This window comes from Bos taurus, chromosome 18 (genome assembly GCF_002263795.3).
Source record: "Bos taurus isolate L1 Dominette 01449 registration number 42190680 breed Hereford chromosome 18, ARS-UCD2.0, whole genome shotgun sequence".
Classification (NCBI taxonomy): domain Eukaryota; kingdom Metazoa; phylum Chordata; class Mammalia; order Artiodactyla; family Bovidae; genus Bos; species Bos taurus.
Genome location: NC_037345.1, coordinates 51,133,022 through 51,159,586, shown reverse-complemented (window position 1 = coordinate 51,159,586; position 26,565 = coordinate 51,133,022). Strand labels below are relative to the sequence as shown.

Here is a 26,565-nt window from a genome sequence, read left to right as displayed (position 1 = left end):
TGCGGGAACCCCAGCCCAAGTCCCACCTGCGTCATTGAGCCACTTCTCCAGGAGGGGCTTGAGTTTGCACATGTTCTTGAAGCTCAGGTTGAGGGCCTCGAAGCGGGAAATGGTCGTCTGGCTGAAGTCGTTGCCATAGAGCTTGCCCATGGCCAGGCCCACGTCACCCTGGGCCGGTGGGGCGGAGAAGGGACCGTGGTCAGGGCTGGGCAGAAGGCTCAGCCCCGCCCAGCATCTAACCCCGCCCCAACCCCGCCCATTAGATGATTCTACCCCCTTCACCCCGCCTACTAGATGCCTATGCTCCCCGCCCCTCACCCTGCCCACCATCTGGCCACACCCTCTACCCCGCCCACCAGATAACGAGGCCCCACCCCTCCCGCCACCAGAGGGTCCCGCCGCCCTGTCACCCCACGCCCACCGCCTGTCCTGGCGGGCGGCCTCAGACCTGTGTGAAACCCAGCTTGATGCGGCGTTGCTTGAAGGTGCGAGCGAACTGCTCCAGCTCCTCCAGATCACTGGGCTCCTCGGGATGGGATGGTGGCTCCAAGCATTTGGGGGGCTGCGGGTGTGAGAGGTGCGGATCGGGCAGCGTGGGGCGGGTCACGGCCTGGTGGGGTGGGCAGGTGGGTGGGATGCAGGCCCGAGGACCAGGATGGAGCTCAACCTTGGCTGCTCGGTCCCCCTCCCTCCCTCCCTGCCATCCAGACTCTCCCTGCAGACTCCCCTCCACCCGCCCCCAGGTGGCTCCTCCCCACTCATGGCCAATCAAGCTGACCTCTGCTGCCCCACAAGGGTGCTCTCACTGCCCAAAATTCTCTGCACATTCCCTCCTGGCCTGCAGACTCCCATAAGGAGCAGCCATCTCCTTCCACCAAAGGCTCTTTCCACGGGGGTTCACGGTTTTAGCCTCCTTTCAGGCAGGAAATCAAGGACTGGCTCTGCTATCCAGTTGCTGGGGATTCAGGGAAATTTCTTAATCTCCCTGGGCCTCAGTTTCTCCCTCCGAGGAATGGGAACAATCATGGCTACTCTACCTACCTCACGGGGTTGTTGGGAGAATCAGGTTAAAAATGACTAGGCTGAAAATAAAGTAAAATTAAAAAAAAACAAAATAGGGAGGGATACTAGGGAAATTTACAGGGAAGCAGCAGTTCTCTCTGGAATGCTTCATTTCCCTAAAAATGAAACATCTAAACAGGTGATGGGTGCAGGGATGTTGGATACACAAGCCCTTGATGCATTATCCAAAAACCTCAGGGCCAGATGTGTTTTAGAATTCAGAAATTTTTCAGGTTTTAGAAAGCCTGCATGGGGCATATATCACAGATAATGTAAACTCTCCTCTAATTAGGGTCAAGGCATTATCCTATATTCAGGCATATCAACAGCTGTCAGTTAAGGGTGAACATCACACAAGAGGGATAAAGAAGTCACACACTGCCTCAATTCAGGTTAAGACAGGTTTTGCAGCCAAATGACTTCCGGTCCCCACATTACAAAACCAACTTGATTTTCTGAGCATTTTGCATTCTAGTATTGTAGCCAAGCCCTGTATTAGCATTTAAACTTTTCAGATTTTCTGAAATAGTTTATATATTTTTTGAAAGGGCTGTTATGAAAAATAGGTAGGAAGAAACTTTGAAATTGTAATTATGAAAGTATTATCAAAGCTGGGGGCTTCCCGGGTGGCTCAGCATCAAAGAATCTGCCTGTGATGCAGAAGACACAGGAGACACAGAGAGTTCTATCCCTGGGTGGGGAAGATCCCCTGGAGGAGGGCATGGCAGTCTACTCCAGTATTCTTGCCTGGAGAACCCATGGATGGAGGAGCCTGGCAGGCTATAGTTCATAGCGTCGCACAGAGTCAGACATGGTGGGAGCAACTAAGCACGCACGCATGATCAAAGTTTAGAACGCAGGCAGCAAAAAGAAAGGCCATGGGGACAAGACAGCCTGGAGAGCTCACACCATGCGGGAAGGGGCCTGTGCTCATACCCTCTGAATGCAGATCCAGCCTTCCCATAGCTTCTGCTTTGTCAAAAGAAGCTGGGAATCTGGGAATCTTGTTGACAACTAACTCAATTTTTCAGTGAGTGTGGGCCACCGTTTGCAGTCTCTCGTCTGGAAAGGGGACATGAACCAACAGACGCCTTCCTCAGGGAATCCCCCACCTACCCTATTTGGAGTGCTGGAGGAGATCTGAAGCATTTGTGATCTAAAGGCTTGTGAACCCCTGAAATTTTGTTTTGTGCACTTGTGCCTTTTGGCGGCAGTGGGAGGTCAGACTCAAATCTTCCATCAGATTCTCCAAGGAACCCATGTGCCTGCAAGGGTTAAGAGCCACTGGTCTGGCTGACTTCCCTCATTCTGTGGAGGAGCAAACCAACTCAGGCAGAGACAGCAGCTCGCCTAGGGTCCCACAGCAAATCAGTGGCAGAACAGTGCTGGGCCCTGCGGCTCCCGACCCCCATCTTGGCCCCTATGGCTGCGAGTGGGCCAAATGGGAAGCAGACCCTCACTCCTCCAACTTCACACCTTTCACCCACACCCTGAAGTACTCAGTAGACCGCTTACCTGTGTGGGCAGCCCTGCCCGGGGCTGGGAGGTCAGAAGAGCTCCCTGGGTTTGCTGAGGTAGCTGGAATAGATTTGGCGTCGGTAGCAGGCCTGAGGACACAAGAGGGACCACACGGGGTGAGGGGGGCAGCGGGAGTCATGTGGAGGCATCGGGGGAGGCCATCCAGGGTAGGGGGTCTTACCTGGCTGACTCTGCTGGGCCTGCGGCAGCAGGAACTGAGCAGGTGGCTGGAGGTGGTGGCCTGGCACAAGCACCAGCTGCTGGAGCTGGAGGAGCTGCTGGATGTCCTGGCAGGGAGGAGGGCGGACAGAAAGACAGCCTGAGTCCTGGCCCGGTTCCTCCCTCAGCATCCCCCAAACCCCAAGTGGTGCTCCACAGGGCAGGCTGGCACCATTCATCAAGGACAGAGCGCGGGTCGCTGGACACATCCCTGAGCTGAGGGCACCCGGGATGCCTGAGCATCCTACATGTGTCATCACAGGAGAGCTCACTATTTACCTTTTCTTTCTTGATAGGATATTTGCCTTGTCTTATATTCCCACAGAACAGATAGAATTGCTTAAAAATGTAAATCAGACCGAGTCTTCCTTCCTTTTAAAACACTCCCAGAGCATATGATATCATGTCTGGAATTAGCTTTAAAATACTCCAGCCCTTAGTGACCAGACTCTTGAGAGTCCCTTGGACTCCAAGGAGATCAAACCAATCAATTCTAAAGGAAATCAACCCTGAATATTCATTGGAAGGACTGGTGCTGAAGCTGAAGCTTTGGCCACCTGATGTGAAGAGTTGACTCATTAGAAAAGACCCTGATGCTGGGAAAGTGTGAAGGCACGAGGAGAAGGGGGGTCAACAGAGGATGAGATAGTTGGATTGGTTGGATGGCATCACCAACTCAGTAGACAGGAGTTTGAGCAAGCTCCAGGAGATAGAGAAGGACAGGGAAGCCTGGCGTGCTGCATGTAGTCCATGGAGTTGCAAAGAGCTGGACACAACCTAGCGACTGAACAAGTGGCTGATTAAATTGGCATAATCACTTAGGAAAACCCTTTGGCATTGTTATGAGTTGAATTGTGTCATTCCCCCCTTACCCCCTGAAAAAAAGATAGGTTGGAATCCTAACCTCCCCAGAACCCCAGAGGGTGATGTTATTTGGAAATAGAGTCTTTGCAGATGATCACGTTAATGTGAGGTCATTAGGGTGGGTACTGATCCAATATGACAGTATCCATATAATCTGGGGAAATTTGCAGACAGAGACAAACATGGATAGAGGGAAGATGACATGAAGAGATGCAGGGAGAAGGCGGTCATCTGCAAGCCAAGCAGAGAGGCCTGGAACAGATCCTTTTCTCCAGCCCTCAGGAGGAACCAACCTTGGCTATACCTGGATTTTTAAGTTCTATTTGCATGCGTGGCTCAGAGCATATAGAATCTGCCTGCAGTGCAGGAGACCCAGGTTCGATCCCTGGGTCAGGAAGATCCCCTGGAGAAGGGAATGGCACCCAACTCCAGTATTCTTGCCTGGAGAATCTGATGGACAGGGGAGCCTGACAGGCTACAGTCCATGGGATCGCAAAGAGTTGAACACAACTGAGCCACTAACACTTTCACAGACCAAAAGCGATCCTTAAGGGCTTCTAGAAGCCTGGCCATATTCAGTTTCTTGATCTGGGTGCCTGTTAAATGGGTGTACTCGGTTTGTGAGTCTCACTGAGCTGTATACTTACGATCCGTGTACTTTTCAGTAGTTTTCATTTTATATTTATTTATTATTGTTTTGGACACGCTATGTGGCTCATGGGATCTCAGTTCCCCAACCAGGGAACAAACCCAGGCTCAAGGAAGTGAAAGCCTGGAATCCTAGACACTGGGACACCAGAGAACTCCCTGTCCTCTTTTCCTTAAAAGGCCCGGTGGCTCAGCAGTAAAGAATCCGCCTGGAATGTAGGAGACCTGGATTCAATCCCTGGTTCAGGAAGATCTGCTGGAGAAGGAAATGGCAACCTACTCCAGTATTCTTGCCTGGGAAATCCCTGGGACAGAGGAACCTGGCGGACTACAGTCCATGGGCTCCCAAAGAGTTGGACATGACTGAGCAACTAAGCAACACCTCACCCTTAGGAGAGCCTGGAAAGCCCCCGTTAAGTGCCCACGGAATTGAATCCACAAAGTAAGGCCAGAAATAATCTTGTTAGTAGTACTGTTCTGATTTCGTATAACTCTCAGCTTATTGATTAAAATAAATAAATAAGAATAAGAATAAAAATATTTGCTAACTCCTATCTCTCTGGGAGTGTGACTCTCAGGAGAAATCCCCCTTTATCTCCAGAAGGCTGAAAAAGAGGTCTGCAGATTTCTTTCTGAATCAGCAGGGAGAGGGAAAAGATGGGGAAATGCATCGCAATTTGCGTGGGTCTCACAGTGAGGACTTGTATGAGAACCTTAACCAGTCCCCCACCCACCGTTACTTAGACCACAAACTGGGGGATCAGCTCTGATTTCTCCCTCCTTTATCCATCCAGTCTATCCGTAAGTCCTACCAAAAATTTTGTCGTATCTTTTTTTTGGCCGAGTGTCACAGCTTGCAGGTTCTTAATTCCCCGACCAGGGATGGAACTGATGACCCCTGCAATGGAAGCACAGAGTCCTAACCACTAGACTGCCAGCGAAGTCCCCTACCAAATTTTTTTCTACACACTTTTGTGCTTTGAACGCTTCAACATCTGCCAAAACCTACCCCCCTTCTCAGAATAAAAAAAATGTGCAACGTAAAATATATAGAACTTCAAAGCAAATCACTTATATTAAAATACAATCATCAAATATATTTTTGACTGTGATAAACATTAACCAATGGGCTTCTTTGTTAACCCATTAAATAGGAGCAAGCAACAAGTTGAATGATTACTGTAATTTCAAAACAAGGATTGAAAATTATATTTTAAAAGATCTGCAACAACTGTAATAGAATATAGAAATATCTGTGCATTCTATAGGTGACAAAGTCCAAGCCCTCCCAATACTACTGTGCTCCGCTGCCTTTATGCACACCGGAAGCATTTTCAGTGAGAGGATAGTGAAAACAGAGACATAAATTTTTTCCCAATCCAAGTTCATGGACTCTCACCCTTGAATTCCATCCACAGACCCCTGTTGGGATGGTCTGTGGAACCCAAGTTCTTGTTCTTAAATATTAATAGAGGGAATTCCCTGGCAATCTGGTGGTCAGATTTCTGCGCTTTCACTGCTGGGGCCTGGGTTCGATCCCTGGTCAGGACCGAAGAACTTGCAAGCTGCGTGGCAGCCAAAACAAACAAAAAAATAAAGCCTCCACAACTTTCCATCGGATTTATTTATTTTAGCTGTCACACAGCTTTTGGGATCTTCGTTCCCTGACCAGGGAGTTCACATGAGGCAACTAAAGATCCTGCCCGCTGCAATTAAGACCTGGCACAGCCAAAGAAATACATACATACATACATCAATATATGGGAAAAAAGAACGAGAGAGGAGATTCTGGGAAGAGCAGTGAGCTGCCGCAAGACCAAGGGTTAGCCAGTAGGGGGCGCCATTTCTCCACAACCTAGCGCCATCTGAACCGGCTCGCCATCTGAAGCCACTTAAGGACGTGTTAGAACCGAAACAGGCCGTGGAAAAGTTAGAGTAAGCGGAGGCATGTCTGCTGGACCCTCGCTGGGATATTAGTGGATCATCTGCTCTGTCCCTAACCTTCGAGAAAAACCAGAGGGCTAGTACAGCCTATCAAAGCTGAGAAGGAAAGGGCCACATTCTTGCTCATCGCTGTTATCTGATCACTCCCCTGCCCCAGAGCAGGGCAGTACAGGTGATACATGAATTTTCAGAGAATGCATAGGATAAATCTTAGGACTGATGGTGTCTGGGTGCCAACCAGCTAGGTTTTGCCACTGGTAGGATCTTGGCAGCAGACTGGGGGCAAGAAGATTGAGACAGGGCGGTTATATGACCTATGGGTGAACTGCAATGTAATCGCCCACTGGGCCGGTTCCACCTGGTGGGGAGGAGGCAGCCTTGAGAAGGAACTAGAGGCACCAGGCCGAGCCCAGCAGGTGCAGCGCCTCACTCCACCGCACAGGCCGACTTCCCTGCCCCCCAAGACTGGCCTCCACACACACCGACAGCCACCCCAAGGGGAAGGTGTCAGTGCGCACGTCTACACTGGCTTGCCCTCCCTGATAGGGCAAATTACGACCTGTTCTGGACACTGTGCTGCCAGGGCATGAAGAGCCTGAAGTGAGGTCCAGAGTGCAGAGGACAGGAAGGGACGGGGGCTGGGAACCGTGTGGAGTACACTGCAGTGACTGTGCGAAAGCCCAGCAGTGGAAGGGACCACTTGGGGGGCAGGAAGCATCCATCCTGGGGCCACCTGGGTGACAATGCACCCCCACCTGCTCAGAACAGTATGGAGGGAGTTCCCACAACGGGTGGGAAGGTCACCTGGGCGTGCAAGGGCCCTTTCATCTGAGAACCGTGGCGATTCGAGTCTTGGATGTTGTGCCTGCTTCCCCCTTTTTTAGGGTGGGGGCACATTTCACAGCTTGTGGGATGTTAGTTCTCCAGCCAGGGTTCAAACTCGGGGCCCTTGGCAGTGAGAGCACATAGTCCTAATCACTGGCGTGTGTCCATGCACAGCGGCTCAGTCATGTCCAACTCTGAGACCCCAAGGTTCCTCTGTCCATGGAATTTTCCTGGCAAGAATACTAGAGTGGGTTGCCATTTCCTTCTCCAGGGGATCTTCCCAACCCAGGGATCGAACCTGTATCTCCTACATTGGCAGGAAGATTCTTTTACCACTGAGCAACCAGGGAAGCCCCTTAACCACTGCACCACCAGCGAATTTCTGAGTGACTTGGGGGTAAGCCAGCTCTATCTCTGGACTGTACTGACTAGGGTAACAATACATGGTGTCCTGGAATACCTGGGCTCTGGAGCCAGCCAGACACCTGACTGTCCTTTACACACCTGAGACCACGGGCAGTTCTTTACCCTCTTTAAGCCTCAATTTCTTCAAATGACACCTCAGTAATTCTTATCTCATGGGGCTGTTAAAGAATTAAATGAGACAATGCCTGTAGAACATTTAACCTGATCCCTGATTCACTCAAGGGGTTCTCCTTAAACAGCAGTCATTTTTACTGAGTCATTTCTCTTGGAGCCTCAGGTTTTCACCTGTGTGTACATACATGCTAAGTCACTTCAGTCGTATCTGACTCTTTGAGACCCTATGGACTGTAGCCCACCAGGCTCCTCTGTCCACGGGATTCTTCAGGTAAGAATACTGGAGTGGGTTGCCATTTCCTTCTCCAGGGAATCTTTCTGACTCAGGGATCGAACTCGTGTCTCTTACATCTCCTGCACTGGCAGGTCGGTTCTTTACCACTAGCACCACCTGGATTGCTCTTTCATCTATAAAACAAGAGTAATAATGTCTAACTCTTCACTGGGTTGTTTTGAGGCCTGAGTAATATTATTATTCTCAAAGCATCTCGAAAACCAGAACATACTGCCCCAACACAAGCATTCGCTGGCACTGCACCCTCCCATCACCCGCCTCATGTCACCCCATGAGCTCTCGAGGGCAGGAGCCCCATGGGTCCATCCTCTTCCTGCAAACTGACAACTTTCAGCTCCTGCCCAGACCTTCCACCGAGTTTCAGCCTCCAATATCCATCTGCCTATTTGCTGTCTCTACTTTTGGGTGATTAACAGACTCTCTGAACCCTACCATGTCCAAAGTGAAACTCCTGGTTCCTCAGCCCCGCCCTCCAAAACACCCTGTTCCTCCCCTGCCTTCCCCAGCTCAGGAAACCACCTCGCCACCACCCAGTCGCTGAAGCCAGAGTCCCAGGAGTCACCCTTGACCTACAGGATCCATACAAAATAGCATGCTGGACCCCACCTCCACCCTCATCGCCTTCAGGGATGCCTACGAGGGCTTCCCACTCGGCTCCTTGCTTCTAGTCCATTCTACCCACAGCAGCTGGAAGGAGCTTTGTAAAGGGTCAGTTGGGGCACACTCCTAACCTGGTTAGCACCCCCCACTGCCTCCCATCATACCCAGCACAGCTTCCCAACTCCTTGATCTTGCCTACGAGACGCTGCAAAAGCCAGTCCTTCCGGCCTCTGCCACGGCTCCTCACCTCCCACCTGCCCCCCACTCACTCTGTTTCACACACTGCACCGTCCTCTGTGCCCTGAACAAGTCAGGGTGGTTTCTGCCTCAGGACCCTTGAACCTGCTGTTGCCCTTTCCCAAGCTCTCCCACTGCCTTCATGCCTGACTCAGTCAGGCCTTGACTGGTGAGAGAACAAAGGCCACCTTGTCAGTGAAACTTTTCCTGACTACCCATTGAAAGTGACTTCCTCCCGCAGTGTGGGGAAGAATGGATGCATGTGTATGTGCGGCTGAGTCCCTTCGCTGTCCACCTGAAACCATCACAACATTGTTAACCGGCCATACCCCGATACAAAATGCTTTTGGTGTTAAAATAAATAAGGGTTCGATCCCCAACCCAGCATGTTGTGCAGCGCTGCCTTAAAAAAAAAAGTGGCTTTCTCCCTCTAGGGCAGCACCCTGTTTCATTCTCTTCATCACACTTATGCTAAAACCGTCTTGTTTGGCTGGTTTGTTGACTCGTTTACTGTCTGTCTCTCCACTAGTACATAATAACGCCCTCAAGGGCAGCCCCCTCTGCCTTGTTCCCAGCTGTCCCCTCGGGGCCACGAATGAGAGCCTGGCACACACGAGGTGCTCAGTAAGTGTTAGTTGAATGAATAAATGACTATGATTCTTCCAGTCCCCTCCACTGGGGGAAGCTCTAAAGGTTGGGGTTGCAGGTGGACAGAGGTGGCTGTCTCTAGCACAAGATCTTCTATGTATACCCCCATCCCCCAGAGGCTGACCCTGCCACGTGGAGCAGCAACTGGGGCAGAACACCGTGGACAGAGCACCAGTCAACAGGGAGGAAAAACACCTACATGCCAGTTGCATATAATATCCCGTGCTGCTGTTAGTCACCAAGTTGTGTTGGACTCTTTGTGATCCTGTAGCCCGCCAGGCTTCTCTGTCCATGAGATTCTCCAGGCAACAATACTGGAGTGGGTTGCCATTCCCTTCTCCAGGAGCCCACCTTCCCAGGGGTCAGGAGACAATGACTCTTGGCAGTGGGTGTGTTTTATGCCGCTGGGCACGGTGGCTGCAAGGCTACAAGTGCTGGTATCCACTGTGCCCGTCCCAGAATGAAAAGGAAGACAGATCCCTGGGGCCAGGTCTGATGTTCTAGGCTGGGCCTTTTCAGTGGCCTGAGCCAAATACTCCCTCTTACTCTTTAACTGCCTAGAGCAGGGGCTGTGGCTGCACTGACACCTCCTCCCACCTCATCCTTTCTTCGTGCCCACCCACTGCCTCCCTAAGCCTGCCCTGCTCTCTCTCTTTGCATTTGCCATTCCCATGCCTGGAACGCCTTCTCCACTCATCCACCTGGCAAACTCCCGCCTGTCCCTCCTCGGTTTGGATGTCACTCTCTCCGGGAAGCCTGCCCTGACTCCCTCAGACACGCCGCTCTCCTTTTCCTCTGTCGCCACCACTCCCAGCAGGTTTCTCCCAGTCACCTTTCTTCACTAGGTCCTGCCTGCCTAAAGATCTTCTCGAGCTCTATTTGCTGAGGCTGTAAGATGGAATGGGGACATCCCCCCAACTCCCCGGGCTCTCCAGAGACAAAATGATGTTTGAGCAGTGAATATAAATGTTCAATCAATGCCTCTCCTACCCCAGACATTCTGAATGACTCCCCTGGAGAGATGTCTTCCCTACCCTTGATTGAAAAGCTGCAGCAAAACATCTCTCATTGATTCAGTAAATATCTGTGAAGCCACCTTGGTAGAAGGCACCGTGCCCAGTGCTGGCCGCACAGAGTGTAAAAATTAGAGGGAGTTCTGTGGTGGCCCTGTGGTTAGGACTCTGCTTTCACCGCCAAGCACTCGGGTTCAATGCCTGGTCAGGGAACTGAGATTCCACAACACATGCGGTGCAGCAAAAAAAAGAGTCAGTGATAAAATGGTATTATAATCACCTCTTCATCTGTTCAAGATAGGAAAATGCAAGGAAGGTTCCTGCCAAGCTGACCGACGTTACTCTTTGGAAGCTGGCATTACAGGGACAGAAGTTGGACTTTCTCTTTGTACTTTATGTACAATTTCAAAGTGATAGGACTATGAATGCTTTTGACTTTCTTGCCTGCATGTGTGCTAAGTCACTTCAGTTGTGTCCCACTCTGTGCGACCCTATGGACCGTAGCCCACAAGGCTCCTCTGTCCATGGGATTCTCCAGGCAAGAATACTGAAGTGGGTTGCCATGCCCTCCTCTATGGGGTCTTGACGACCCAGGGATTGAACCCGCATCTCTTAGGTCTCCTGCACTGGCAGGCGGGTTCTTTACCACTAGTGCCACCTGGGAAGCCCTCTAACTTTCTTAGAACTTCTCAAACATTTCTTGGTGGCTTATTGGTGTGTCTGTTTCCCTATGAGACTGGGAGCCCCTCCAGGGACAAGGCTCTGTGTGAGTCATGCCTGCTTCTTGCCAGGGCTCAACAGAGGGACATATCTGTGAAGTGAGGGAGGGACGGAGCTGAGCAGGCGCGAGAAGTTAAATAGACCCGGCATATACAAGACACAGGCTGGGAAGAGAGTCAAGCCAGGGCCAGGCCGGCAGTGACTGCAGCAGAGCAGTGAGCACTGGAGGACGTGGTGCCCACCGTGGCCTGAGCACAGGCAGCTTGTTTCCCTGGTCCTGGGCTGCCCGGGATAAACATTTATCTGCTGGGGAAGTGAGATCATGGGGTGACGGAACTCCCAGGAAACCACCTCAGCCTAGCTTGGCACTCGCAGGGGACAGATGAAGATCAGAGCTGGGGGAAGCTGGGGCAGGCAGAGCGAGAGGAGAGGGCTGGGCAGGAGGCGGCCTGGAGAGTCAGGGTGCGGGCAGGACAGTGGGCGGCAGAGGGTCAGCCTGCTGTTCCCGGGGTCTGTGGGGAGCCTGGAGGCGCTGGCTGAACAGGAGCGTCTGCTGCTCCTGGGGCTGATGGCCTGGTTGGGTCTGCACTGGGCTGCCCTGTCCCTCCACCCTCCCTGTAGTCTGTGTTCCTTCAACAGAGATTTTCGAGGGCCTATTTTCACACAGCCTCTGGTGATCAGAAAGCAGAAAATCAAACCAGCGAGAGAAAGAGAAGTCATGGAAGACTTCCTGGAGGCACAGACTCCTGGGCTGGGACTTAAAGGAAGAGGAGGAGCTGACCAGATAAAAACAGGGGGCTGACCTCCAGGTAGAAAAGAGGACAGAGATTGGAGGAGCCTAGTGAGGAGCCCTGAGCCTCAGCACTGCCTAGTGAAGAGAGGTGTGTGCTGCGAGGCAAATCGCAGGGGTCTCTGGTGGCCAGGGAGGGAGGGGTGCCAGAGAGGGGCAGAAGCCCCAGATCATGTGGTTACAGCTCTGGACTCCTCCTGGGCTGGCAATGCCCCTTGAGCTCACGGTATGACCTGAGGCAGGCGAAGTCACTTCACTCCCCTGGAGCCTCAGGCATGATGAGGGTCTCTGGATTCAGGTGGTCACGTTAGCATAGTGCCTGGTACCAAGGCCGCGTCCAACAGACTACATGGGCAACAGTGGCGAGCCAGGCATCGGGAGGCTCTGTTTGGGAAAGTCACTATAGAGCAACGAGGCCAGATTGCTCTGTGTTGCTGAGGAACCAGACCTCGTGGCAGGAAGCGCTAAGAAGGCAGAGATGCGCTCAGTGTTAAGCCCCAAATGAGAGTGCTGGCCAGGAGTGGAGCCGGTCCATCAGAAGCTAATGGCTGCCAAGGGAACAGCCTCGCAGGTGCTGGACAGCTCCTTGGTGCAGACAGCACAGGCCGCCAGGGGATTCCTAGGGAAGGGGCGGGGAAAGAGAAGGGTCCTAGGAACAGTCTCTGTGAGAAACTCAGGGCTGTGTGGAGTTCAACAGGGTCCCTTGTCCTAAGGCTTCCTAGGCCCTTCGCTGTCCTGCAACACCGGTCACAGACTCAAATGCTATATGGAAACCAGGTGAACAGCACAGATGGGTGACATGGGCAGGTGTGGAAGGAAGGGGTGCGCCGGAGAGAGCAGCCTGTCAGAAGAGGAGGCCTGCCCAGCTTCTGCTCAGCTCCTGTCAGGGATCCTTATGGGAAGTCTGTGGGCCACTGCCAATAGTTGAATTGGCCACTGCCATGGTTGGATTGTGTTCCCTAAAAAGATATGGTGGGAATTCTAACCCCTGGTGCCTGTAACTATGACCTGGTCTGGAAACGAGGTCTTTGCAGATATGATCAAGTTAAAACGAGGTCATTAGGGTGGGCCCTAATTCAATGACTGCTGTCCTTTTACAAGGAGGGGAAATGTGGAGACAGAGACCGATATGCACAGAGAAGATGGCCATGAGATGAGAGGGGCAGAGATTGGATTCATCCATCTATGAGAAAGCCAGTGATTTCCCACACTACCAGAAGCTGGAAGAAGCAAAGAGGGATTCCCCCGAGAGCCTTCACAGAGAGCCCAGCTCTGCTGACACCTTGATTTTGGACTTCTGGTCTAACATGATGCATTTTGGTTGTTTTAAGCCACCCCATTTGTGATACTTTGTTGTGGCAGGCCTAGAAGCTAATATGGCCCCTCATATGCATGATTCCAAGTAGACCGGAAGTCTGTAGAATGGGGAGACAGAGAACGTGGCATTTCCTGACCCACAGGTCATGGGCCTCTTTCTGAAAGAGGGTCTCACTGGATGAGCCAGGGGACATGATGTGGGGACACTGATTCTAATTCTCACTCTTTCATTCGGGGCCCACACACAGGTCCTGCCCACTGAGGTGACCCCCGGTTTCCTCTGCTCTAAACTGAGGATGACATGTCAGCCTCCCAGGTGGCTGGGCCCCCGCAGCGAGGTGCACAGAAATTGGGGAGTCAGGTGCTCCCTTCACCTGGAGGGTGTGCTCCCTCCGAGCCTCGCTCTAGCCCCCCAGTGATGGGTGGCGGCGTGTCCCAAGGCTTCCTAGGGTTGCCAGGGGACTGCCCGGCCGGTGGCTGGTGGTCAGAATGGTAAATGGTACCCCGGGACCAGCCAGCCTCCTGCACTGTCTCGGGTCCTCGGCTGGGGGAGTGTGCTCCCCCGGGGGCCGCCCTTACCTGTGCTGTGAGCTGGATGGGCTGGGACAGGGTAAGCTGTGGGGTCCCCGGGGGCTGGCTGGCAGACTGTGGTGGTGGCAGGTCGCCTCCCCCGGAGGAGGAGGAGGCTGGGGCCTGCGAGGTCGAGGAGGAGGCGGAGGAGGAGGAGGAGGAAGAAGAAGAGGAGGTGGAGGCGGCGGCGGCGGCGACGGCGCTGGACTGCTGCACGGCGGCGGCCAGGAGCTGGGCCTGCGCTTGCTGCAGGAGGAGCTGCTGCTGAGCCGGCATCAGCGCCGTGAGCTGCGGGGGGTGGGGGCGGGGCCGGAGCGGGGCCGCAGGAGGAGCGTGGGAGGAGCGGAGAAGGCAGAGATGGGTTAGTTAGCGCCTCGAGCCAAGCGGGTTACCGGGCAGAAGAGGCAGGCGCGGACAGAGTGGCCGTGGGACTGGAGGGGTACCCCAGGCCACCGTGGGTCCTGTAACAGACGGAAGGCGGCTGGCGTGTTCCCCCCCGCCCCTGCACCGTCCCCGTCCCTGTGCCCCGGTACTTACCCCGGCTAGCTGGCTGCCAGTCAACATGAGTTGGGCCTGGGGCAGGTGTGGCTGAGCCGGCTGCGGGGGCGGGGGTGCTGCTGGGGCTGAGTCGCCGCTGGGGTCTTCAGCCTTGATCTGGGGGGGAGAGAGGCAGGGTCCGGGACCCCAGAATGTTAAGTGGAGGCCAGAGAGAATGCCCACCTGCGAACCAAAGAGAGGGCACGTGTGTGGCTACGCCAGCCCCGCGCTCGCACGCGAAGGAGCAGACTGGGCGAAGGCAAGGTCTGCAGGGCCGGCTAGCCGCTCAGTTTAGCCTCAGTTTCCACATCGGTCAGAAAGGTTAACACACCCTCTGCACCCAAACTCCCGACACAAGAGGGTCGCCTTCGGAGAGTGCTTTTACCCTCTTGGGGGTCAGTTCCCCATGTGCCAAATGGGAAATGATGCCTGGGGGACCCGAGGATTCTGGGTACCACATCCCTCATCTGCTTCAGCCCAAAGTACATCTCTTGTCTGTCCAGTGGAACAACATTTTGTTGGAACAAAGGGTCTTAAGGTATTAAAGAAAAATCACCGCCTTAGAATATGGGTCATGAAGTCAAAGCCGAAGGAAACAGGCTGATGGCGCAAATGGGTGATTTGGGCAGGTGTGGACGGAGTGGGCTGGAAAAAGTGTGCCCGCCTGCCTGAAGGGGGCCTGACCAGCCCCCACTCTGCTCCCTGCCAGTAAAAATCTAAGGCAGAAACGCAGCAAGGTCAGCATAAGGTGTCCGCAGGCCAGATGTGGCTCAGGTCTTTTGTCAGCTTCCACCCAAGTCTGCTGAGCCCCTCCTCATCTCTCCGTGGAGTATACAGGTGCATCTGCATCCACCACGTACGACAGACCAGCTTACAGTGGTCCCTAGGTCCCTGCCTTCTTCCCCTCCTGAACAAAAAGCCAGACAATGGTGGGCTGGCCTGAGAGGTCTGTTGGTAAATGACACATGGGGTGGGGGTGTGCGGCTTGATGGGTCCCACTCTCGGGCCCAGAGGGGAATGTTAAGCATCATCCTTCAGCCCACTATCCCAACATCTTGCAAAAGGAGGTCCATAGAGGGAAAACGACTTGAGCAAGGCAACACAGCAACTTGGCAGGAGCGAGCATGGCGTTTGCAACACAGACTGAGACTCACAGACAGAGGCCCGGGAAAGGGCGAATAACAGAGAGTGAGTGGCACGCCCCAGGGGGTGGGACCCAAGGGTCAGAAAGTCTGAGGGGTGTGGGGATGCAGTGTGAAACAGTGGGACTAGAGGTCAGGGCCATGGCCGCCCTCCTGGGGAAATCATGGGCCTTCTGGAAGTCTGGTCGTGTTCTGTTTTTCGATCTGATGCTGACAACACAGGTGTTCAATTTGTGAAAATCCAGAGTTGTATGCCAAGGATCTAAGTGTGTGTCATATTTTAATGAAAGGTTTTTAAAAAACTAACACTGTGTGTCATGGTGAGAGTCTGAGGCTTCTCGGGGCTCTTTCCTTCTCTCTGGGTCTTTTAAGAAAAGTCTTCATTAGGTGCAAGGATGTCTCTAATACCTTCCAACCCTGGCTCCCCTTCCCTTCTAAAAAATAGAGAACTGGTCTCAGGCTTAGACCCTACAACAGGCAAGAGTCTCTGGGTAATTTTAATAATCATTGTCTTTATTTCCATGGCAAGTGATTCTGGTTTTCCATTCATAAAATTTCCATTAAAAAAAAAGTTTTATTTTAGCTGTTGAGAAAGCAAGCCAGTTCATGAACTGATTATTGTTGAAGCTGAGTGACAGGTACCTGGAGGTTTGTTTTCGCTATGGTCTTCCTTCTACTTTTGTATCTGTTTCACATTTTCCATAATAAAATTTTTTTAAATTGAACCAATTTAACAAAATTGTGATGTAAATAATTATACAGGGTGGTGTGTGCATCTGTCTGACATCCTGATGGAAGCCCATGAAGGACTGCCCTGAGGGAAAGACTGACCCAGAAGAGAGGCGGTGGGATGGGGCAGCAAGGGCAGGGAGCGCAGACCAGACGTGGACAGAGGCCTGGTGGGGAAGGGAGCGGGACCTTTGCTCCCCTGGGCCCCACTGGTGTCCTAGGGGAGAAGCAGGGCTGCTGGGGGGCAGGACGGGCGGCAAAGATTTGGGGGCGGGGGTGGGGCTGGGGGCGGGGAGGGGGGCAATGGATGCTCTTGGCTCTGAGGGCAGAGGCCAGAGCCCAGCTTGAGATCAGAGTGAAGCTGGTCAGAGTCAGGGGCCTTCTCCTCGGGGTCATGTCCACGCACTCTGAACGGGACACCTGTCAAGGGGTCATCTAATCTGCCCGCCCCCACTCCCAGGCTGGAGAAGACTGAGGAGCCCAGAGTGGGAGGGTGACTTTCCCATGGTCTCAGAGCACCTCCTGGCCCCCTACCCCGGCCTCGGGCCACCACGGGTCAGGGTCAGGAGTCCTGCCCGGGCCCCCTCTGCCCCTGCGCCATCTTCAGGCCTCTGGATTGGCCAGCCACCCCCACCAGACTGGAGGGTGGAGACCCGGGCACCAGATACCCGCTGAAGCCCAGCTGTGCCCTGCAGCAGGGCCCGTCTGGATGTGCTCCATCTGGCCCCTTCCGGCCTGCCCGCTGTCCTCTCCTGCAGCATCCTCACTGGACCTGCCCGCCCCCACCTGCTCCCACTCCTGGCCTGGCCCCGAGTGTGTGCTTTGGGGGGGTGGGGGTGGGGCGGGCCCCTGTTCAGTCAGGGAAGTTGGGATGGGGGCGGGGCCCTCAGCTTCCTGTTGTTCATCGCACTGGGGCTCTGGGGGGGATTTCCCTGGCCACCCCCACCCCCCCAGGGAAGGGGAAGGAGCCCTGGTGAGTCACAGGCCTGGGGCGGGAGCCTGAGGGTGAGAAGGGGCGGGAGGAGTCCTGTCACCAAGGTGCCAGGCCCTGGGCCCACAGCAGGCATCCGGGACCCTCCATCAAATGTCATACCTGAGCGGTCACCCTGGCTGCTCTGACCGGGGCTTACCTTGGTGCTGGGGCCAGTCGGGGACACCGAGAACGGGGAGGTCTTATTCTGGGGGTTCTGCAAAGAGCAAGTGGGGGTGGGCGATGGGAACAGTGAGATGAAGCAACTTCTGATGCCCTGGCCCTGTCCCACAGAGCTCTGCTCTGCTCTCTTCTGCCCCTCTCCCCGATACCCATCCCCTGCCTCCTGACCTGATGGTTAGTGTCTGGTCCATTTCTTTCAGTGTCTGCAAAGAGAGGGACGAGGGGTGAGCTGTCACTAGCCCCTGACCCTAAAACCCCCGAGCACCCCTGCCCTATGCCCGTGGTGACCTCTGCCCTCCCTGCCCCGTTCCCCACTTACCTGGGTGCTCTGATGGGGAGTCCAGACCTTGCTTCTCGGCCTCCAGGGGCTTAGACATTCTTATTTCTGAGGACAAAGGAGGGATGCCAGTGAGGTGAGGGTGCGGAAGCCAGTAGGGCTCTGGGGCCGCTCCCCCAGCACCACCCAGCCTTTCCCCCATACCCCCACGCCCCCTGCCACCTTGCAAGTGTCTCTTTCCTGGAGACATGCCCTCTGCTCCAGGCCCCTGCCCTCCACCGGTAGGACAGGAGAGAAGCCTCTTGGTCCCTCGGAAGGTGGCACAGGGAGGGTCACCTTCAACCCCCCGAGAGACCTGGGGCAGGGCGGGAGGTGAGGTTGGCCCTTGGTCCTGGCGCGGCTCTGGCCGCCCAGGGTTGGGGGAGGCTGGTGATGCTCTGAAGGAGCGAGTCAGCCTTGGGCCTCCTCACAGCGGCCGCCCAGGCACCCGTCCTGCCCCACCAGGTTTCGGTGAGGCGTGTTTTCCACTCTGAGTAGGGCCTGGGAGGTGTGAGGGACGGCAGCATCCCCCAGGAGCGAGTCCTCAGATCTCTGGGTGTGATTCAGCGCCCCAGGCCCCCTCCCCGGCCCACCACTTTCCCGTCCACTCCCCCCTCCGCCTCCCTTTCAGGCTGGGCGGCCCCGTTCTCATCTCTGTGACTCCAACTCCAACCCCATCCGCTTCTGCCCTGACCTTGTCCTCAGACCTAACGCTAGACTACAGCCTTACCTGGGACTGCAGCCCTTAATCCAACCTGGAGCCCCCACCCTACCAACCCCATCCCACCCTACAGTCCCGCAGGCCCAGGAAATGGAAGGAGGTGGCAAACAGGGGACCCGGAGCAAGGGAAACAACCCCATGCTCACAACGCTCCGATTCTGGTCACGGGAAGGTGAGTGCTACCAGCACAGTGCGAGATATGACTCAGAGCTCACGTTGGCAGCTGGTGCCAATATTACCCCCATTTTACAGGGGAGAAAACTGAGGTTCCAGGCAGATGGCACCTCCCCAAGAGCCCCATGAGACAGCAGAGGCACCCAGGTTGGACTGGGGTCCTCGTGACTCCGGGGCTCCTGCTTCTAATCAGTATCGCTACGGTCTGATGAACCTGTTCTAATCCCCTCCACCTCATTTCCACAGTGACTCCAACCCAGGATCACCCTGAGAGCCATTCAAACCCAGCCCTTCCTGGTCCTAGACTCCTAGTCTGGGTTTCTGACCGACGCATTTGCAATTTTCTTACCCGCGCTGATCCCCAGCCCTTGTCCAGACGGCCCGAGTCCTTCATCTGACCTTGACTCCCAGCTCGGCCTCAGACCTTACTCCCGACCCTGACTCTGATCCTAACATTTCACAACTCACTCCAAATCCCCACCAAGACCCGGTTCTATCAAAGGAGCCATCCAACGCTAACATGCTCCGTGTCCAAGACAGTTAAAGCAGGCCAGCTAGAAAAGAGACCTGAAAGAGCCTCTGCAACTGAAAAAGAAGTCCAGATATTTTGCAACTGAGGGTCACTTGACAAGGAATGCCACTCTGATTTGAAACTCCTGATTAAAAAACCAGCTCAGGGCTTCCCTTGTGGCTCAGTGGTAAAGAATCCGCCTGCCAGTGCAGGGGACACGGGTTTGATCCCTGATCCAGGAAGATCCCACATGCCTCGGAGCAACTAAGCCCAGGCACCACAACTACTGACGCCTGGGCTCTCGAGCCCGCGCTCCGCAAGCAGAGAAGCCTGTGCACCGCAACTAGGGAGCAGCCCGCGCAGCAACGAAGGCCGGGCGCCAACAGAGGGGAAAAAGGGGAAAAAGCCAGGGCGCACACTGCTGACGGGGCTGTAAACCCATCCAAGCACAGTCCAGGAAAGTTAGAGGCGCCGCTTCCCAGCACATCCTCTCCTGGCATCCACCCCAGAGGACGCAGCGTCCAGCCCACCACCGCCCCGGGCACATGTGTTCCGGGAAGCAGCCCTTTTCTAACCGCCCCCCTCCCCCGCCACTGGAAACGGCTCCGGGGCCCGTTAACCGGGGATGAGTTAACACACTGGTATGTCTGGACAGCGAAATGCTCCACAGCCCAGAAAAGAATCAGCTCCTGCATCACACACACTGAATCTCGCAAACCTGCTGCCAAGGGAAAGACGTGAGACAACAGAAGTGGACAGACAGCAGGACCCCAATTAAGGGAAACTCAGAAACAGGCAGGACGACCTCAGGTGATTAAGGTCAGATTAGTGGACACCTTTTGAGGGGTGCTGACCTGGAAAGGGTGTGAAGAAGCCTTCAGAGGGTTAGAAATGTCCTGAGAGGTGATCTGTTTGGTGGTTTGGCGGTGGGGGGGGGGGTTCTGTACATATGTAAAATTCATCAAACTGTACAGTTAAAACCTGAGCATTTTACTATATGTATGTTTTCATACACAAAAAAGAAATAAAACAAGCTAAGAATAAGCCAGCACATAGTCCTACTAAGGCATAAGCTTATGAGGTGGGGGTGGGGAGCAGGTGCCCAGATGCTCCTGGAGTTCAGGCCCTGTTGCCAGCCACTGGGGAAGGAGCATTGAGTGGTTAAGGACCCCGAGACCCAGGAGGTCACAAAGGGAGCCGAGGAAGGAGTACCCCCGCCTCCTGACCCTGGGGCATCAAGAAGCAGGAGTCCTGCCTGATCCTGGCTCTAAAATTCCCAGACTCGGCTTCCTTGGTGGCTCAGTGGTAAAGAATCCACCTGCCAATAATCCTCCTGTCACCTGCAGGAGACACAAGTTCAGTCCCTGGTCCGGGAAGATTCCACATGCCGCGGGGCAGCTGAGCCCGTGTGCCACAACTACTGAGCCTGTGCTCTAGATCCTGGGAGCCCTAACTACCGAGGCCCGAGGCCCCTAGGGCCCGCACTCCACCACAAGGGAGGCCACGGCAACGGGAAGCCGCGCATGGCAACTGGAGAGCGGCCCCTGCTCACCGAAACTAGGGAAAACCTGTGCAGGGACGAAGCCCCAGCACAGCCAGATAAAGAATAAATGACATTTTAAAGCCAAGCACATAAATCTCTTAGCCCTTGGCTCTGCTTCAGGCAACCACAAACCCGAGAGTGACCCTACATCCCTGCCAGCATTCTGGAAAGCCATGCCCCGGCCACCTCCGCAGCCCCTCCTTCCAGCCAGTGACCATGCTGCCACCAGGAGCCCCTTCCCCAGCCGGGACCCCTTCCACGGTTCCTCGTCTCCTAAGAAAAGCCCAGGCTCCCATCTTGGCCATCAGGGTGTGACCCTCGTCACCCTCCGCTGCCCATCTCTTAGCACTCATGCACCTTTCTCTTCAGTCATGCTGGCATCGCCCTCTGCTTGACGAGGGGCAGGGGGCAGGGTTCCAGGATGTACAGGTTCTTTCTTCCCCACCTCGCCAGTGAATGCCCCTCCTGCTCACGGACCGGGGCGGCCTCGGGCCCCACCTCCACCCCAGAGGGCCCGTGCTCATCCTCGGCCTCTGCTGTGTGCTGAGCTGTACCCCTCGACATTCCTCTCTTGGATTCCTAACCCCCAGTAACTCAGACTGTGACCGTCTTTGGAAACAGGATCTTTACAGAGGTAATGAAGCCAAAATGAGATCAGGCCCCACGTACAGATCAGGGCCTCAGGCTAGGCCCTGATCCAGGTCGACTGGTGTCCCTAAAAAGACAAGAAGACTGGGACACGGACAGGCACAGAGGGAAGACCAGGTGAGGACCCAGGGAGCCGACGGCCACCCCAAGCCAAGCGGGGAGGCCTCGGAAGAAACTAACCCCGCTGACAGCTTGACCTTGGACTTCCAGCCTCCAGAATTTTAAGAAAAATAATTTCTATCGTGTAAGCCATCCTGTCTGGGGGTACTTTGCTGTGGCAGCCCTAGCCAACTAAGGCAGCCTCTCCTCACCAATCCAGCCCCGAGCCTGCAGGGCTGTGGTCACCTGTGCCCTTGTCCTTCCCCACTGATCAGAGGACAGGCCTGGGCTGACTCACTGCTGGGTCCCCGGCGTCACCCAGCTTGGGAGCCCAGGTTATAAACATCTGTGCCTCTCTGCGGCTCCCTCTGTCTCTTACTTGTTCCTGCCTCTGTCCTGCTCTCTCTCTGTCATGTAAAGAGCCTTGGCATGGGCTGGTCCCTCGGCCTGGAACGCTGTTTCCCACTCTGTCTGCCTGGCAACCTCCTACTTATCCTTCAGGACCCAGCACAGGCTCCGTCCTCCTTGAAGTCACCACCGTGATGACTTCAGGTGGGGGGTCTCTGCCCTCTTCCCTCCACCCTGGCACCACCTACCCATCACTGTCCTAAGGGCTGCAGCCATCTGGGCCCCAGAATGTCTCCCCCATCAGGCTAGGAAGCCCTCGGGGCAGGGCTGACTCATCTGGGGTCCTCAACAGGCTGCGTGGGTGGGATGAGCAGGGCCGCCCTGCTCCCTCCCCTCCAGGCCTTTGCCTCTGCTCCCCTCCTGCCTGGGATGACCCCTTCCTTCTTGACTAGCAAACTCCTGCTCCTCTTTAAGGCTCCAGCTCCACGTCACCTCCTCTGTGAGGTCTTCCTGGACTGCCCAGGTGGTCAGTGCCTCTCTCGTCTGGGCTCCCTTTGCCCCAACACACCCTGACTGCCTGGGCAGTGACCCCTACTCTAGACCGTGGGCTCCTTAGGGCCCAGACTGGAGTCACCACTGCACAGTCTGGGACTCTGTCTTTGGAATGAACGAATGCAGGAAAGGATCCTCTCTCTGTGGTTACCTGACCTTCGACCCTCAGCCCCAGGCCCCCAGGGGCTCCCACCTGACCTTAACCCTTTAAGGTCACCTCCCCTCTGGAGGAACGGTGGCTGTAGAGGCAAACGTGGTCTGAGGGGAACTCTCTACCACTGTTTCCCCAATCCTGCCCCCGCCTCCAGCTCCCACACAGCCCACACACCCCTGCAGCATCGGCTGGGCGACAGCAGAATGGCCAGAGCGGCCCATTCCCAGGCCTCTGCCCTCCCCTCTCCTCTTCCTTCATCGAGCCCAACCCAAGAGGAGGGTCTCATCAAACCATCCCCACCAGGGATGAACTGGGGGGGACTCCATTTCCACCATGAACCCAAAGCTTCAGTGATGTCTTCATGGGGACTCAGGGTATGGTGACCCTGGCAAGAGGCTCGCTGAGACCCCATCCTGCAGGCTCTCTCGTTCCCTCTCTCTCTCAACTCTAGACAAAGACTCATGCCCAATGCCACCCCATAACACTCTGGCATAGTGTTATGGCACAAGGTGAAACCTAAGTGTCCTAATTTTTTCAAGCCTCCTTCCAGGTGACTCTAATTGGCTCTAACGCCCCCCCCCCCCCACCTTCAGAAGTGCCCCCTCAAAGCCTCATTCATCTGCACAGAAAGTCTGGGTGGCTGCTTAGGGTCACCCCTCCCTCCTCCCATCACAGGCAGCATGCGACTTTTCAGAGGAATGGGCAGGAAAAAGCCCTGTAGGACCCAGCGGGGCCCCTGGGTCTCACCGCCGCGGGTCAGACCCGCCCAGGGCTGCCCCGCCCCTGGGCTCTGCCCGACTGCCCCAGGCCTGGGGCCCTGGGTCCCCTCCGCCCCCCCTCCCTCCCCGGACTTTCACTTCTCCTCTGCAGTTCCCCCAGCCGGTTTTAGCAGACTTGGGCCAGCTTCTCGTTAGCACTTACCGAAAACGGGGCTAAATATAGAGGGCCCAAGGGCTGCCCCTCACCCCTCCCAGCCCCGCTTGGCCTGTCCCTTGGGTCCCCGGCCTCCAAAGCCCACAAGCAAGGCTGGGGCCTGGGAGCCCCTGTGGGCCGGGTGGGCGCTGCCGGGAACCTCTGCGCGCCCACTGGCCCAGCCCGGCCTCCCCGGGAGCAGCGTTTCACACCCACACCCCACAGCTGTCCCTGGGGCGGCCTCCAGGGAGCGAACACTCCTGGGTGTTAGGGAGGAGGATGCAGACACAACAAGAGCGGTGGCCCCGCAGCTGTGCTGACAGGAGCTGCCACGGAGCGTACACACCACAGCCTCAGCCAGGCGGGGCCCCGACACGGACCGAGCCCCATGCAAACGCACAGGGGACAGGTGCGCGGATCCCAGACGGGAATGTGTGCAGATGAAGACGCAAGCCCAGACACAACGACACCAGCAGATATGCAAAACGCACGCCCAGACGCGTGTGGGCACACCTGCCTGTACACACACTTGCACACCGAGTCACCCCCAGACACGTACACACGCACATCCCAGAGTCACTCACAGAGGCACAGATAGACACAGACGTGCATACACACATACACACCCAGGTCACTCAGATAGACACACACCAGATGTACACACACACATAGCGTGACAGAGACAGGTACACACTCACACCCAGGTCATTGAGATAGACACACCAAGATGTACATACACAAGCTGTGCACACTCACTCAGACTCATTCAGACACACAGACAGCTACACACTCACACACCCAGAGTCATTCAGACACACAGAGAAGTACACACACACATACACACACCCAGAGTCACTCACACATACAGACAGCTACACACACACACACACACACAGAGTCACTCACACATACAAACAGCTACACACTCACACACACAGTCACTCACACATACAAACAGCTACACACTCACACACCCAGAGTCACTCAGATACACAGAGAAGTACACACACACACACACGCACATCCCAGAGTCATTCACAGACAGAGGCACAGATAGACACAGATGTGCATACACACATACACACCCAGGTCACTCAGATAGACACACACCAGATGTACACACACACAGCGTGACAGAGACAGGTACACACTCACACCCAGGTCATTGAGATAGACACACCAAGATGTACATACACAAGCTGTGCACAGATAGATACAGATGTGCATATGCACACACATCCGGGTCACTCATACAGACAAAGATGTACTCACACAAGATATGCACACACACATACACCCAGAGTCACTCAGACATAAAGGCAGACTCAAATGTATACATACACACAGTCACTAGACACACATACAGAGATGTGTACACACACACAGGTCACTCGACACACAAACACACGTGCACCTACTCACACTCCCAGAGTCCCCTCCTCCTGGGAGATGGCCAGGGTGCAACCCAGAATCCAGTCCAGAGATGTGGAGCCCGAGACCGAGCAGGAGGCATGACCTGCTCAAGACCACACATGTGTTAATTCACATCCAGGCTGGGGCGCCCAGGCAGGCCTTGCAGGCTGGGCGATTCTCTGAGAAATGCCAAATAAAGGGGCTAACCCAGCACCTGATAAAGCCACCACTGCCCCAGACAGGGAAGAGACAGTATGCACACATTATCCTGTGCGGATACCCTGGGTCGCTGTGTCTGCGCTGTGCACACATGTGAACATGTGCGCACACACACACACATCCATAGTTGCACATACAGTCACTTCAGTAAATCATCACATCACACAGCATCCTGCAAGTAACCTTCCTTCTACCTCAGCCCCCCCTTGCCTCCCTTGCCTACTCATACCCACTCATCCTTCATCTCAGACCAGACATGCCCTCCTCCAGGAAGTCCTTTCTGATGCCCCATTAGCCGAATTGGGCAAGTCTTCTGGGCTTGCCCAGTGCCCTGTGCCTCCTGCATCCCAGCTCTCACCCGTCTGCCTGTGCTTCCTCCCTTATCTGGTGACAGGTTTGTCTCCGTTCCTGAACCAGGCACTCCAGGAAGACAGACCCAGAACTGCCTTCTTCAGTAGTATTTCCAACATCCAGCACAGAACTGCTCCGTAAATACGTGTTGATGATGGATCACAGGACACCCGCAAAAGCTGATGCACACAGACGCAGGCCAAACCAAGATTCAGTCCCACAGACACCCACAAATGGGACACATCCCCACGGTCAGAACTATAGGGCCACAAACAAAACACCCTTGAAGTATGGACACTGGCCATGGTCCAGGCCCCACTATTACTGTATTACCTCACTTAACTCTTCCATCCGCACCGCCTAGAGCATCATTATGCAGAGATGGACACGTTATGCCAAGTGAGTCAACATGTACAAGTCACTTTGTACAGCCCTTGGCGGACAATGTTCGCTCAGTCCGCTGACACTTGGTGAGCGAGGTGGTTCATAAACACACAAACGTATCATAAATTTTCCGGGGTGATGAGTACCATGAAGAAAAGACAGAACAGGGTGAGGGGCCCCAGAGTGACGGGACTGGCTGCCCGTTTAGATGGGGAAAGCAGGGGAGGCCACCCAAGAAGGGGACATCGGAGGTGAACGAAGTGAGGAAGTGAATCAAGAGAGCCTTGCCAAGGCTATCCCACAGTGCCGCACACACAGCCCCTCGCACACGCACACCTGACAGTCATATATAGAAAACGCAGAACCACTGTTCACACGCACGTACACAGAGGTCCAGCCCCCAGGCAGTCCTCTCCCAGGATCACGCACGTCGCCCACCCGCCGGTCCTGTGTATGAGAGCAGGAGACTAACACCTGGCTCCATCCTCCTCCCCCGGACCCCTCAGGACAAGGAGCGGCAGGGGAAGAGAAGAGGGCTGAAGCCCCCCAGGGCTGATGCGAAAGGGGAGGGGAAAGAGGAGCTGGGGGTGGGGACGCAGGATGGGGAGAGGGGCAGCTGCTGAGGCACAGAGTCAGAGAGCAGAGGAGCAGCCAGAGAGGAAGGGCAGGCCGAGCCAGAACGAACCCCAGGGTGCTGTCTGTGCGCCCCGGCCCCTTACCTGGAGCCCCCATGCTGGAGTGAACCATGCTGCCCGCCCCGCAGGGCTGGGGGAACAACTGTGTCATCTCCCCGCCCTCTCTGGGGGCCAAGCTCTCGCTGCCGGAAGTCACCCAGGGAGGAAACCACAG

At 55.1% G+C, this 26,565-nt stretch overlaps 1 protein-coding gene across 22 annotated transcripts in view; it reads right to left on the bottom strand.

The window, feature by feature from the left end:
- Nucleotides 1-26,497, bottom strand: part of POU2F2 (POU class 2 homeobox 2) — a 30,712-nt gene extending 4,215 nt beyond the window's left edge. For 6 of the 22 annotated variants that reach the window (XM_059877545.1, XM_059877552.1, XM_024979101.2 and 3 more), the window contains exons 1-10: nt 26,436-26,497; nt 17,691-17,756; nt 17,540-17,574; nt 17,349-17,405; nt 14,348-14,530; nt 13,820-14,098; nt 2,762-2,867; nt 2,578-2,669; nt 449-610; nt 27-168 (exon numbers count right to left, since the gene is read on the bottom strand). In XM_059877545.1, coding sequence (XP_059733528.1) covers nt 27-168; nt 449-610; nt 2,578-2,669; nt 2,762-2,867; nt 13,820-14,098; nt 14,348-14,530; nt 17,349-17,405; nt 17,540-17,574; nt 17,691-17,756; nt 26,436-26,463 — 1,150 coding nt within the window. In that variant the 5' untranslated portion in view covers nt 26,464-26,497. The remainder of the gene's footprint in view (nt 1-26; nt 169-448; nt 611-2,577; nt 2,670-2,761; nt 2,868-13,819; nt 14,099-14,347; nt 14,531-17,348; nt 17,406-17,539; nt 17,575-17,690; nt 17,757-26,435) is intronic. The other 16 variants (XM_059877546.1, XM_059877548.1, XM_059877556.1 and 13 more) reach the window with 7 other exon arrangements.
- Nucleotides 26,498-26,565: the final 68 nt, after the last annotated feature.